The sequence below is a fragment of the Aphelocoma coerulescens genome, chromosome 3 (assembly GCF_041296385.1).
Source record: "Aphelocoma coerulescens isolate FSJ_1873_10779 chromosome 3, UR_Acoe_1.0, whole genome shotgun sequence".
Classification (NCBI taxonomy): Eukaryota; Metazoa; Chordata; class Aves; order Passeriformes; family Corvidae; genus Aphelocoma; species Aphelocoma coerulescens.
In genome coordinates, this window is record NC_091016.1 from 71,665,826 (window position 1) to 71,680,708 (window position 14,883).

Sequence of the window (14,883 nt, forward strand, 5' to 3'; positions counted from 1 at the left end):
TCTGGAAGTGTCAAAACCTATAGCATACTTTTTAGTAGGAATAAGCAGAATACTTTCTCTAATGGAAAGTTACTACAGGGAAAAAGAGTTTTCGCTCTATCCCCACCTTATGGCTAGAAAAAGAATTTTTCTATTACAGCATACATATTTCTGAATTTATTATTCCTTTACTATATGACCATAACCAGAAAATACTATTTGTATTATGAAATGTTAGATTCTTTCTCAGCACTCACTTCTCCACATAAAAGCACAATGAAACTCCAAAGCATGAATGTCCTCTATAGCACCTGTGTTGATTTTCTGACTCAAAACAACAGATCCAACTTTACATTCAAATAAACAGTGACTTTTTAGAAGTTTTAAATCTAATAATCAGGTGATTTATATACCACTCAGAAAATATTAAACTTACAGGCTCTACAAAATCAAAGCACAGTATGCATGAATGTATGCTGTGAGTGTGAGCTGGAATAGGGCATACTCCCCACCAGGAGACTTAGGCTGGCAAACAGCAGTCACTCACCAGTCACTCCTTAAGTGAGATGAAACAAAAATAGCAGCAGCACCACTCTCTTCCCTCAGTCATCTGCTGATCAATAAACATTTTCCTTCTTCTTTTGTGGCTTAATCAATTATGATACTAACCTGGCCCAGGGTCTAACACTAGACACATCAAAAGCCAAAAACCAAGACATGGGCCACCAGAAGTACTTTCACCAAATTCTGTTTCTTCGTTATTTTACTCACTTTCATTGATGGTCAGAGTGAAAGGGCAGGGTAGGATGTGAAACAGAACATTGGGAAAGCTGCAAAGTGAAGAGAGCAGAAAAAATGGATGTCTGAGTGAGCCTCTTATTGTTTAGGACATCCATCCTGCTTTCCAAGGAAATGAGTTGTAACTGTATCGACAGAGCACCTCTTCTTCCAAAAAGCTCTTGAATCACCAGAGGAAATTCAATATTGAGTCAGTTGTTTAAGAACTATAAATTTCTCAAGGTTTCATGAAAACAGTTGAGCGCCACTGTGACTCTTCCCTCAAAAATCCTTGCCTTTTGCCTCCTAATGGCAAAGAATCAGCACAGGAATTCTAATAACACAACTTCATTAGGCCTTCTGCCACAGATCTAGTTTAAAAAAACATTTTATAGAACTACATGCTTTGATACCTTGTCATTAAATAGAGACATGGCAACAGGAATAAATTATCACTGTAACCTCCAAGTTTATATTAATTGTAAGTGTTCATGGGTAGACATACTATTGTAAGCTTTAATTTTAAAAATCCAGTACGAAATACTGTGTAGAGAAGAGGCTCTAGGTATATAGATGAAGGAAAACAGAAGAGCTGCCAAACAGGAATATAATTAACCTTATGGTGAACATTCAAGAAGATAACAGAAAAACACAAAAGCATTTTATGTTTCTAAAAGCTTAAGTCCACTACATCGGCCCCATTAATTTTCAATAAGTATTTATTTGAAGTTTAGGAGAGAATCTTGAATACCTGCCAAGCTATCCAGGTCTTCTTAATACCTGCCTGCTCCAGATATTACAAAATATTCACAATGTACTATCAAAAGTCCCTCTCCTATTAAAAAGAGGCAGCTTCTTAACCATGAATACAGGCCAAAACCGCTGTACAAAATATTTTAAAAGTACACTGGTGGTTGGTTTTAACCCTTCCTTGCCTCCCCCAACAGAAGATGATCAACAATCAATCTACTACATGAGAATGAGAATATCCCACTAAGATCAGAGGGGATCTTAATCCTAGAAAAATCAAAAAAGGTAAAGTGGACATCAAAACAAGTTCCAAAAGAAGCTATAATTGTACAATGAGGAAAGGTATGTGGTTATACAAGACTGTAAGCAAATATTTCAGGGAAAATTAAGAGAAAACATTTCTAACTAAGGAAAATCTAGTGTTGCAAGAAAAATGTAAAGACAGTAATTACAAATAAAAATATAAACACCTAGTCAGATCTTCCTTATTCCTGAGAATGTACTTCAGATTATTAAGTCCAAATATCCTCTATATGTGTATGTTCTTGGCCTTCTTTGTGGATTCCAAGGGAGTAAGAGAAGAAAATGCAGAATAAAGAATCTAGTCAACCTTTACAAGACGCTGAATGCACTAAGCTCTGTGAGTCAAGTAAAGCAGGAGAGTAACCCTTCCTTCCTTTCTGCATACTGCAAGAGGATAAGTTTTAAAAGGTTATACAGCATTTCAAAAAGTACATGGACGTGATATGAAATTAAAAGTACATTGCTACAGTTTCTTTAGACTACAAAAATATTTCTAAAATGCAATTTTTTTGCTGAGTTTCTAGAATATACTTGGTAAGGTGTCAAACAAAATTAGACTACTCAATACATCACGCTTTTAAAGATTCTTTAAGAATAGCTCACTGTGCATATCAAGGATCAGCTACCATATATTCCACAAAATTGTGCCATCAGCTCGAACTGTGAGGTTCACCTATAACTTTATTAATATTTATTAGTATTTATTAAGCAAAGTATTCCATAAATGATTACAAATATCAGAATAGGAACAGAATAAGAACAGAATATTATCTTAATTTAAGGAGACATTTTTATATAATGTACATTTCCAGACTTCTGACAAGTTAGCATGACACTCAGAAGGGGGAAGGAAATAGCTCGACACTCACGCCAACTTATCTTTGTTATTTTTATAAGATCTGACTTTGAAAACATCAGCTGTGCCAGATCTTTTCTTTTCCATAAACTGTGCATCTGTCCACACCAACTGAATTACAGACCACCGAGTTGTCTCATATACCACATCAAACAGGTCAGCTTAACAGTTCAGACCATGATTCAAAATACCAACTACGTATTCTTTCCCCAGAACAAGTTTTAACCTACTTTTCAAAGTAATTTTAAAATTATCAAGACATAAATAAAATGGTATTTAATACACTTGTTTCTACAGTGATTGTTTTGAAAGCCGTAATTTTGTTTAGCTAGTATATCTGCTCTGAACTGCACAATCTATACTGGATTTAGTGAAACCTGTGGGGTTTTGGCTTTTTTTTTTTTTACTACCCCTTAAGGAGTTTCACACTTTTAATAATAAATGCCACATTGTGCCCAAAGAGTATCTATGGTACAAGCATTCCTCCATCATTATGAAATAAGGTACATCAGAAGTCTTAAATGCCAACTGACACACACATTTTTAAATTATGCATGAAGTGTATGAAAATATACATTCTAAGATTTTTAATTTTTTTTTTTTTTAAGAAACATAAAGATAGTCAGTCAGGAGACAGATGTCAACAAAACTACATCGTTCCACAAGTGCTAAAGCTGGCTCACAGTATAACTCAAGTTAGTTAGAAAATATTGAAAAATGTGCTTTAAAGTTCCAGTGGTCTGTTTTCTAGCCTCTGCTTTTCTTTAAAATAACCTGCAAAGAAAGAAAAAAAAAGTATATTTATCAATACAATTCAGGCAGCAGAAAGAGATTCAAAACTACGCTGCTCAGACCAAAGGTTCACCTGGCCAGTATGTTTCCAAGAGCTGAGTTGCCAAGGGTAATATTCTAGGGAAAATACTAGAAATAAAGCAAAAGCATACAGATTTCACATTTGAGGTTTTTGTTTGTTTGTTTTTAAGCAAGAACACTCATAAGCAAGAATTCTGTAAAATAAAAGACTTATTTTGAAAATTAATGCTGAGAAATGGCAATAGTGCTGTTGAGCCATCAGTAGATTCCTTGAAGTTCTTACCCTGTTGGGCCTAGACAAAATAAGGCTTGCAATAACACAGCTATTACGCTCAATTTTTGTTTGCAATGCCTGATTTCTTTCTATATCAAGAGTGCACAGACCTTTGGAAGGACATTTTTTGGTTTGGAGTTTAAATCGAAAAATGAAATTCAAGGCCCAAGTGGGACTGTTTAAGTGTTAAAATTATTAAAATAAAGGCAGTTTTTCCTTTCATCTCATCTTTAAAAAATAAATGGAGCACAAAAATGTTCAAATAGTGTTAAGATTGCAGTTAAAAAGAAACTACGTGTACAAGTCCAACTGCAACATTCACTTGGCTACCCTATATATCCTGTATGTTTCTGTCACTATAGTAATAGAAAAGTATCAAACTAAACCTTTCAGCAGAAGGAAAAAAAAATAGTGAAGATAAACAGAAGCCATAGGACCAAAATATCAGGTAACACCAAGTTTTGTCCTCCCAATTTGCTCAGCAGGAGAAGGTGGTTAAAGTGATAAATTAAAGAGACTGAATTCCTTCATGACACCAAGGTAAAGCAGACATATCCTAGGGAGTGAAATGAGCTACAGAATACAAAAGGATTTCAGTCATATTTTGACACTAATTCTTTCTAGGCAGACAAAGCTGCATAACACCTTCCTCTTTCCCTTCTTTTGCATGTGCACAAAACTCACCATGCTCTGCAATGCAGCAAATTCCTTCTTCACAGAAGGAACACAACAACTTTTGTTATGCTGAACTACACGTATAACAATCCACAGTCTAATTCTCCCTCAGTTCTTTCCTTGCCAAATACATCACACAAAAGTATCTGTTTGTTCAAGAAGTATCCACACAGTGCTGCAAGAATCCACTACAAACTTATTTCAGACTAAGCAGGTAAGAACTGAAGGTGTCAGAAAGGTATTTGAATCTCTCTGAAGTATTTTGCACTTGCTCCATAAAGCTTCACTTATATCACTGAAGTTAAGGCAGCTTGCTTCCTCGACGTAGTATCACCTGAAATAAAGATCCTCCAACTCTGCACTGCCTTTCAAGCCATGAAGCCTTGCTGGTAGACCGTTTTGTAGACTTACCCATATATTGAAATTATGACTTTAAACAGGGAATAATCAAGAAAAATTGGGTTATATTTAATAGGGCAAGGAGAGTTAACTAGTTGTCTTGGTAACAGTGAATTTTGCCAATGATGAACTAAAGAATACTACATGTCTACAGGTTTTGGATTACAAATCAAAAATCAACTTTAACACAGAAATTTTTTGTATATGCTGTCATAATACATTTTACATTATACAAAAAAGAAAAATATGAAAAGTGTTTTAATACCTTTGCTGCAGATATCGTGTGCTCGGGTTTAATTATTTTACTTTTATTCTCAAAAGCATTTGTCCTGGCTTCTTCTGCTAGCCGGTGGAGAAAAAGTAAGAAGTTCAAATGAACCTTTAAAATGAAGAAGAAAAAAAAAATTATTCAAACTGCTTAAACAGAGTTTGGTTTTTTAGAGGTTCATTGTTTGCAACAGAGAATCTGCATTAGACTGCTTCCAAATTCCTTAAAGGTGTTCTCAGAAAAAATATGTGTCACTTGGTTCAAGTCTCAGTGAATTTCCAAGACATTCCCTTCCTACAAGACTCTTGTAAATAGAGTTTAAATTTAGTATACTTAAATTGTAGAAGTGTTTTAGAAATGATCACACAAACCACAACTGATCTGAGAGCAATCAATCTGATTTTTATTAGCAGTTTTTAATAATAAAATGTAAATATAAATATCAGAGAATTAGAAGTCTTTTTGCTTACAAGTAAATGTAGTCAGTTTTCAGTAACTACAACAGCCAGACTTTTATGAACAGCAAATTCATCCCTGCCTAATCGCCAAATGGACTACAGACAAGTTCAAGGACTTCTGCCCCTCTCCAGTGTAAAGGGACATTGACATTAATTTCTCCAGAACCTGGAGTTCTCCAGTGTCAGGAGGTTCCATCCAATTTTTCCCAGCTCATCACTTAGCCTTTTTACAGTAAAAGAACTGGTTGGGCAGTATTCTGTTCCATACGGAATGCTGTTCTGCTAATACAGAGGCAGGAAAAAATTGCAGCAGGCAAGGAAAGAACTGCTCCAGCTTGGACTAAAACTGCCAGCTAATAGCACCTTTGTGTAGTAATTAATCGGGGACCTATAATACAAACCTCTACCATTATACAGACATTATGTGAACTATTTTAATAGTCCAACCAGCAAAATTGATAACTGCACCTTTTGTAAACTAAACTTTCAAACAACATCACCTCTCCTATGTAAAATGTACAAAAATACTTTTTCAATCAAGAGCTCGGAAAAATATTACTGAAGTATATGAAAATTTTACTTGTATGAATAAGGTGACGTATTTATTCTGCCATACCTTATCTGCAAAGCCTGGAAAAATATAACACGGAAAATTACAAATTAAGAGTTTACAGGAAATACTTTGGCAGCGGGTTTGCAGCATAAGAAACCTGTTACAAGGCATGCTCCTGTCACATGAACTCTGTTCATATGACAAGCAGTTTAGGTGGTTTTTTTAAATATCCTGAACTAAATGAAGCCAGAGTGCAATAGATAAATTTACATAATATTTGACATCATTTGGAAGCATTTACTACACAAAAAGCAGATGTTCTTGCAGATTTATTTCACAAAATATAAAAGCCGCTTTAGAACCAGTCTTTAGTTACTCACACAGAAATCAACTCCAAGAGAATCAAGCAGTGGCACTAAAATAATGTTCAACATTAGAACTCTCATTATTAAACTTATCAACACGGAGATTAGATTTCTGGAAACAACCTGGAAGAGAAGTGAGAGGTGGAAAAAAAGCTTCTATACTTGCACGTCCTTCTTCTGAGATACCTAAAGGCAAAAGTGTTAATTTTAAAATTGCCTTTAAAAACTGCATCTCCTCTCAGAATCACTGTACCTTTATATTCCTACTTTCAAAATGAATTGCTGCATGTGGAAAAGCTTCCCCTGTATTCCAATAGATTTAAACAGTCACATAACTAAAACTGGAACATTCCACAACAGAGCACACAGGCTAATAAATATTCCAGGTGATTCAAGGCAATTGAGAAAGGCTGGCGAAAGGCAGAATGACCGAATACCATGAATAGGACAGTTATTTATATACAAGTAGCTAAGCAATACCGTATTTGTTTAAAGACATTGCTTTACTACATATTAACTTATTGTCCTTCTGCATAAAATTTAAAAACAGTTTTGAACTAACGACTCATGAAATTCACCTAACAAAACAAAATGTTTACTTTCCAGAAAAGAAAGGCTGCAAAATTTTAAGAACATATGTAAAAAATTCCTAATACTCTTTACACAGCAATTTCCACACACCTGTTCCAAAGAACTAAGGAATAGCAGGGACAACCGCTGTAATTTTGTTTTACTGCCATAACTCAAAAACAATTCTTTAGACTAATATTTCACCTTCAACATACACTTATTAATCATTCTATGGTGATAACATATTTAAAAGAGGCCATTCACTGCAGTACTTTAAGCTTTTCCTGCAACGGAAACACACGTACCCTTCTAACATGAAAGAGGCAGCTGAGACCCTGCTTTTCTTCTATAATTACAAGCTAGAACAGAGCTTGCATATTTTCTTCTCTGACCATTGACGGAATATCTGAGCCTCAGTACTAAAATCTTTACCTCTTATTTTTGAAAAGAGCCTTGAAAAAACCTGAAACACTATTTGCATCTCTTCACCCAAAGATATTATCGTACTCCTTCAAAAAAACAGAAACAAAAACAAACAGCTTCCTGAGAAAGGCTGACGAAATTTGATAGCTACACTATGCAAAGAGATAGATGTTAACACTTAGGAAACAGTCTCTGACAAAGCTTCAGATTTCAAGAAGAGACTTGATCAAAAGTGAAGAAGAAACCTCATTCAAGTATTTAACAAAATTATCTGAATTCTTATGGCTTTCAAACTTGTTAGTTACTATCGTGTAAGAAGACATTGGTTTATCGAGTGACAATAATCACTGAGGGTCAGGGGAAAAAAGAAAGCAATCTGATTTTCTCCTAAGGCAGGCAGACCACCTTACTGGAATGGGCACATACTGCAGTATATTCAAACATAAGGCATGGATCATTCTGGAAGATAGCCCAGAAACTGAACTAGCACTTTTCTCATACTTCCCTTGAGAAGATATAAGCTCTCTGCTCGAAATGTATATGGCTCCATCTTGTTAAGACAGCTACTGTATAAATTTCTGAAGTATGCAATCTAATCACTCTTACAGGGTTTGCAGAGAATAGAAAAGGTACTAGAAAACATAATCTCGAGATTTGTTACTTGTCTTACTATACAATAAACTCACCAATCCTTTTTCTTTTTCCTAAAAGAGGTATAATTTCAGCTGTATTGATTATTTAGCCATAAAAATAAAGAGCTACAGGGGTGTTAGACATGTGCCTAGTTGAAGAACATCATGGACAACCACCACACCTGGACATTCCTGTTTAAAGGTAAAATAAAAAAGCCAAGCCTTGTAATATAAAAGGCTGTGTAATTTGACATCAGCAGAAGAGATAATCTAAGTTTCTATCACATTATTAAAATTTATTCTGATCCCATCCTTTGTGTTGCAATGAACATTTGCATAGCCATATTTTAAACTAGACCTGATTGTTGTTGTTTATAAGTTTTAGTCAGTTCAATTCACTGACTGTCTTGGCAGCTGAGAGAACTTTAGTGCCAGGACCAGGAGGAGATGGGAGCCAAAGGCCAAGATTTGGAGGGATGTCCCACTTACCCCTTTTCAGACAGCCACCCTACTTTGAAGCCAAATTTTCATTACCCTAGAAACACAGACCAACTGTTACCAAGGATTACAAAAAAAAAAAAATGTGATTGTGTGAGTTTGATTAGTTGACTACTGCCTTCCACTGAGTAAGCTTTGAGTAGGTCTGAGCATGAGTAGCAAGGGGCCAGGTCCTTAGTCCATAAAAAAAATCCAAAGGTAGCAAAAACATTAGGAAGAGATCCTATTTTTATTAGGTCCATTAGAAAAATATTTCATGTTTACATTCAAATCTAAATACTCTCATGTAATTACCATATTCATTCATTTTAATCTCATATTTATTTTAATTTTTTACGTTCACATTTAGCTTCATATATGCAGATGCCAACGTTCAAGATGCTGCAAGAACTTTTATACACATACGAAACGTGGACTTACAATTCAAGTCAGGGACCATACTAGTATAGAGCATGTGCTAATGCTTTAATGCTCTGAGAGCCACATGCATTTGTAAACAGGAGGACATTACTTCAAAGAGCATCTTTTTTATGCACTTTTTTTTTTTTCAATACAGCAACTACCACAAGCTCTCCTGAGGTCAGGTTTCCTTGCTGTAGTCAAATAATTTCTTGGTGAGACAAACTCTACCTGTGCAGCAAATCCCTTAGAGCAGGTGAGAAGCAATTCAGCTTTGCTGGCCTCAATTTTTACAAACTTGGCTCTTTTATCCCCACCTTTTCGGCAGGCGTTTTTAAACTACGAACAGGACCCCAACACCTTATTGAATTACTAACAAGTCTTTTTATCCCACAGTTTGGGGCAGAGACTACTTAGATGGCCTTCTAAAAACATATGAGCATTCAAGATGGCATAGCAGCTTAGAAACTCATTGATCACAGCTCAGCTGTCTACCTGCACACCCGAACTGATCTACACAAACATCTGCATCCAGCAGCCACATAATCCAAACTGCTATTTGTCGGTGTGTCTACACCAAACTTTTAGAACATCAGTGTGTACATGGAGTGACGCAAGAGCCATGCATCAACCCGTCCCTGAATCCCCAAGTTCACTGCCAAAGACCTACAATACCTACACCAGCGAAGCGGAGCGCGGCAATCTCTGCTTAGCCGTATTTTCTTAGACAGACCGATCGTCGATGTCTCCCCAACCTTTGCCTCCCCTCTGCCTGTGGGTCCCTGGAGAAGCACTATTAGCAGTAACTCTGACATCCCGTCACACCCAAAGTGCTCCAGTGCGCACAGTTCAGAACATTTAGGGAGGAAGCGTCCCTGTTTGGGGCCGGCTGTCCCCGGGGCACCAGCACAGCTGCAGCTGCCGCCATGGCCAAAGGCAGGAGCGCTCCCGGACTCCCCGGGGCAGCCGCAGCCTCGCCTCTCCCCCACCCCGCTCCTTCCTCACCAGCAGGTCGGCGTTCGCCGCCAGGCGTAACTGCGGCTTGTGCTTCTTTATTATTTTCCGCAAAGTGCTGCGGGGCGCCGTGCGCTTCATCCTCCTCCTGCTTGCCTTCCTCTCCCTCCTCCCGCGCTCCCGCCGCGCGCCGCCCTCCGCTCCCTGCGCCGTTCGAATCCGCCGCCCTCGCGCAGCCGCGCGCGCCCGCCGTGACGCAACTTCCCAACGGCCGCGCGCGGCACCGCCCCCGCGCCGCGCCCGCCCCGCCCCTCGCGCCCCTCCCCGCCGCGCGGTGCGGGCGGCCGGCGCTTCCCGGGGAGCCGCGCCGAGGAGCTGCGGCCGCGTGTCTTGGGCCGCCGGGAGGCTGCGGGGAAAGCGTCCCGCCGGCCCCGCCCCGCCGCCGATGTGGCGCACGAGCGGGGAAAGGCGCTGCCCGAGCAGGTGCTCGAGGGACGGGCGGGTCCCGGTGGACACCGCCACGGCCGTTCCCTTCCCGAGCCCCTCCGTGTCGGTCCGCTTCCCTTGCGGGCGAACCGAGAGCTGGCTTTAGGCCTGGCTGTAGCGAGTCACCCAAACCTCCCCCCAGGCCTTTTTAAGGAAAAGGACGGGAACCGGAGCAGGCGGTTCCCCGACGGCCGCTGCCGAGCCCTCGGGCGAGGCCGCTGCCGCACGCGGGGGTTTCCCGAAGCGCCGGGAGCGCGGCGCCGGTGAGAGGCAGCGGCACGGCGCTGCCTAGGCGAGCCTCGGGCTGTGGGTTTTAAGGTGGCGATTGTCGACCAAGCGTGGTGTTACTGCTTGCCGCAGAAGCCGAGGGAGATGTACAGCACGCTTGTGCCCCTTTCATTGTGTGACCCTGCTGGGAGATGGGACAGGATTGCAGGACCAGGAGCCTAATTAGCGCCATAATCTTGCACTTAAATGAGCCTAGAGTGATAGTTGTGTTTTGCGCGTAAATCGGGACAAAATCCTGCTTTAGTACACGTATGGCATTGACTTAATTGTACGCAGAAACACACACTGGTTCTGAAATCGGCCACCACTTCACGTGTCATCCTTCCTCCTGCATCTGTCCCTGCACTTCTCCTTTAGCTGACGGATGCTGCTGACTGAAATACAGGTTTCCCCACAGAGGGGCCCCTGTAGCTTGGCATTCTCAGTGTATTTGGACGGTGTGTACTTCGTTGGAGAAGGGGTCAGGATTTCATACTGAGGTTTGGGGTTTTTCAGCATATTTTCTAGCTTTTTTGGTTTTTTTGGCCTATGGGACACTTGCAAATTTAAATGTTGGTAAGATAAATATATTGTCTTAATATGTTCAAAAGTATCAGCACCCAGATATGAATCAGTTTTATTGAAGTATGTTCTTAAGTCTGTATGATTTAGTATTTTAGTTAATTTTACAATATACACAAAATGTAGTCCAGATAGAACTATGATATCTGACAGCAAGAGAGAATTTAAGATTTGCCAGTTCTTCATACTCCGTCAGATATTTGAAAATGATGCTTTGTTCTTTCAGTTTTGACTGTCACTTGGCATTAATCGTCAACAGCGATGTTGATCTTAAAGTCAGGGTCTTAACATTTTTTTCTGTGAAAGAGTAAGCACACTAACATGCAGAACGTTTTTGTACAGTTAAATAATAATCACAGTTAATGGCTCAGCAACACTGCTACAAGTAAACATTTGGGTTTTTTCAGCTAACCGAACGGCTCTGACTCAGGAGCTACATAGGGTCATATACTGTAGTGCTCGTAATATACACACAGAAACTTGCATCGGGATCAACAATAACTCAGCATGTCAACAGATTCAAATCTGCAGCTGGGATAGATCAGTAGTTCCACTGGACCTTATGGGAGCTGAGAACTGGGCCTTAGTATCTTGCACTGTTGGTGGGAAACTGGTATGGGCAAACATTTTACGAACAGTAAGAATTGCAAAGATGCCTCTAACTGTAGGTCTAAAACTATTAAAATATACCACACAAATTTGAAACTGTGCAGTGACCCGTATAAAATGACAGATACAGAGACTCAAGACTAGTAACTATATCTTTTAGTCATGTGCTTGCTATGTAGACAATGACTGAATAATGAAATCTACTGTTAAGTGTAATACTGTTAGAGTTTATTGGTTCTGATTTATATTTCTATATATATTTCTAGTGGACTAGGGGAGTTTTGTTGTTGCTTTTAGCCACAGAAAGTAGTAATTTAAAATGCTGACTCAAATCTACATATTTACCACATTTCCTTACTTCTTAGGTTTTGAAAAAATTATGACAATAATTACTTCAAGCAATTGATAACAGGTCAAATGTAGAAATAATAAATTATGGGTTCTGATTTACTAAACAAACATGAAATTCAGTATTTCAGATTTCTCCTTGAAATTTTATTTTTAGGCTATTTATCAATAAATATTTCTGTAAATATGATTTTAGTAGCTTAATTTTAATACACAAATATTGTAGAAAAAGAAAAAAATTGTACTTTTGAGCATTATGCATTGCAATGGACAAAAATTATTTTATAAGTTAACTAAATAATTTTTTTTTAAAATCACAATGGTTTCAATTGTTTGGTCTGTATTAACACTGTATTAAATGAGGATTAATGATTACTGTGAATCATAGAAAACAGCAACCTCATATTTCTGATTTTGAACGACTGTTCTCTGTCTTTCTGATAGACTCCATAATGTTCAGTTATAATATTATGAAATATTTAAATAGCTAAAAGAATAATTAAAATGTATTTTAAATTAATTATTTGACAGTTGAAATTGCTAATTTTTTCATGCTCATGCAGCTTTATAAAAAAGGCGATTCTGTGCCTTATAGACAGATTTTCATATTTTACCTGTTCAAAAGCTGCAGGAGTTTTGAATCCATTTTCTACAAGCAGTTGCCTTGTTTTCAAATAACGTTTCAAGAATTTAATATTTTTCTACTTCTTAGCAGTAGCAGTTTTAAAACACACATTAGTTCATTCTGTGAACTTCAGCTGCAGCACAACATCTTCCCAGTTTTCCAGCAATACTGAACTGTGTTTTAGAACTAAAGGCATCATCTGGGACTGATGATTAGAGCAAGGAAAATTCAGCAATTAAAATAGTACCATCCAGGTCTGACTTCTTCAGGAAAACAGTCTTTTCAATTCTGTTTTTATTTATTTTATTTTTTTTTAATACAGGCAACTTCAGTGACATTATTTTGTCCCTTTTGCTTCCAGATTATGTGGGTTTCTTGAAAACACTTCCATACATTTCAGTGGCTAAAAAGAGGCCAAGTTTGGGGCCATCACTGCTGAACTGCAAACCAGTAAACATTTAGTTCTCTGTTTCTGTAAGGAAAGAGATTAATTTAAGGACTAGTTCTATCCACTCCTGTAGTACACTGTAAGTTGACATAAGGGTAATATTTGGAAATGAAATTTAAAAGCCATGTGTCCTTTCTGTCCTGAAACTTTTATAAGCACATCCTAACTTGTTAAATTTGCTCTCCCCCTCTGTACTTCATAACTGTTAGTTTAATTACTTTGTTTCTGGATCTTGACATTATCTTCAATCAAATTCTTCATCAGCTCTTCATCAAATCATAATTTTAAAGTCAATCTTCCCCCCAGAAATGCTGAAGAATTCAATTTAAAGCGTGTGATATCTTGAAATTAATAATCACATATTATAAATTCTTGCTAAGCCAGAGGTCTCTCAGTTTCTTCTCTAGTCAGGTAGAGACTGTTAAATACTTTCTGGTGCTAATCCAGTTTCAGTGGTTGATGAAAGACTTTGAAACTTATCCTGGATATGGATGTCAAAGCCTAAAATCTTTTGATGTTTTCTTCAGTGATGAAAAGATATCTCTAAAACAGAACATAACAATTCAGCAAATGTAAACTCTTCTATAATGTGGTTGATAGGCTTGATCATAGTGATTGGGGTACACAGACAGACTCTCCTGTTACATTTGTATATTCTTTCTGTTGGATAAGTCAGGTGTGCTTGAATACTTTTGTAGAGAAACAGGAAAAGAGATAATACAAAGGAGCAAATTGTATGTTTTCCTCTCCTCTGTGAAACTTAAGAGAATCTCTTGAAAAAAGAAGGGGGAAAGGCAATTTTAACAAGAAACTTTTGCCTTGTGGCTGTCACTATTGATTTAATGACAATCATTTAATTGCAGTAATAAATATTAGTCAAAACTGTGTTTAGCATTCACCTTTTATTTTCATGAAGAAAGGAGACAATTTTCTAGAATAAATTATATTCATTACTTTTGCTTTATTTATTTAGTTCTATTTCTATCTGTGTTTCAGGCCCAGAACAGTAAAAACAAGAAAGGCAAAACATCATAAATTATATTTGAAATTCCAACTATCTGCTGATTTTAAGGCTTACAATTTAAGCTTCAGTTTCATTTTTCAGGACATTCTGTGTATCAGCTCTCTGTACATCAGGTTCTAAGAACCTGTCTAGAGTCAGTTGACTTCCACAGGCCAGACACCATCTGTCTGTTGTGACTGCTTTGATTGCATTCATGAAATGAGTGTCATTCATACTGAAGCATGTAAATCACAGCTCAGCAGTCACTCTTACCTTCACAGATATTCCTTGTGCACTTGACATGCCGTCAACTAAAAGTGTATCAGTTTCACTGCTTTTGATGTAATTTGATGCAGGATCACATCGATGTATATGCCCATTACTTTATTAAATTATGTAAGAGGAAAATGTTTATTTTAGGTGTTTTCAATGAAAACCATAAAGATGAATAAATTACACGAAAAATAATTACTTCAGATACCCACTTTGTCTGTGTTCATGTGACTTTTCTCATTATTTTTTTAGATTTGTACTTTATTTGCATTTTGTTCCTGGATCTAATACACCCA

At 37.8% G+C, this 14,883-nt stretch overlaps 1 protein-coding gene across 1 annotated transcript; it reads right to left on the reverse strand.

Moving 5' to 3' along the window:
- Positions 1-2,470: 2,470 nt before the first annotated feature.
- On the reverse strand, positions 2,471-10,172 carry CENPW (centromere protein W). The gene is made up of 3 exons (XM_069010833.1): positions 9,998-10,172; positions 5,092-5,205; positions 2,471-3,439 (listed from the first exon to the last, which is right to left on the reverse strand). Exons 1-3 carry the CDS (start codon positions 10,085-10,087, stop codon positions 3,413-3,415), a joined length of 231 nt encoding a protein of 76 aa, XP_068866934.1. The 5' UTR covers positions 10,088-10,172; the 3' UTR covers positions 2,471-3,412.
- Between the last annotated feature and the right edge of the window lie 4,711 nt (positions 10,173-14,883).

Bases quoted from the DNA above. Each gene is read 5' to 3' on its own strand.
- CENPW (XM_069010833.1), bottom strand. From the start codon at position 10,087: ATGAAGCGCACGGCGCCCCGCAGCACTTTGCGGAAAATAATAAAGAAG. The intron at 5,206-9,997 runs GTGAGGAAGGAG...TTCATTTTAAAG, and splicing joins CGGCGAACGCCGACCTGCTG to GTTCATTTGAACTTCTTACT. The intron at 3,440-5,091 runs GTATTAAAACAC...CTTTCTTTGCAG, and splicing joins ACACGATATCTGCAGCAAAG to GTTATTTTAAAGAAAAGCAG.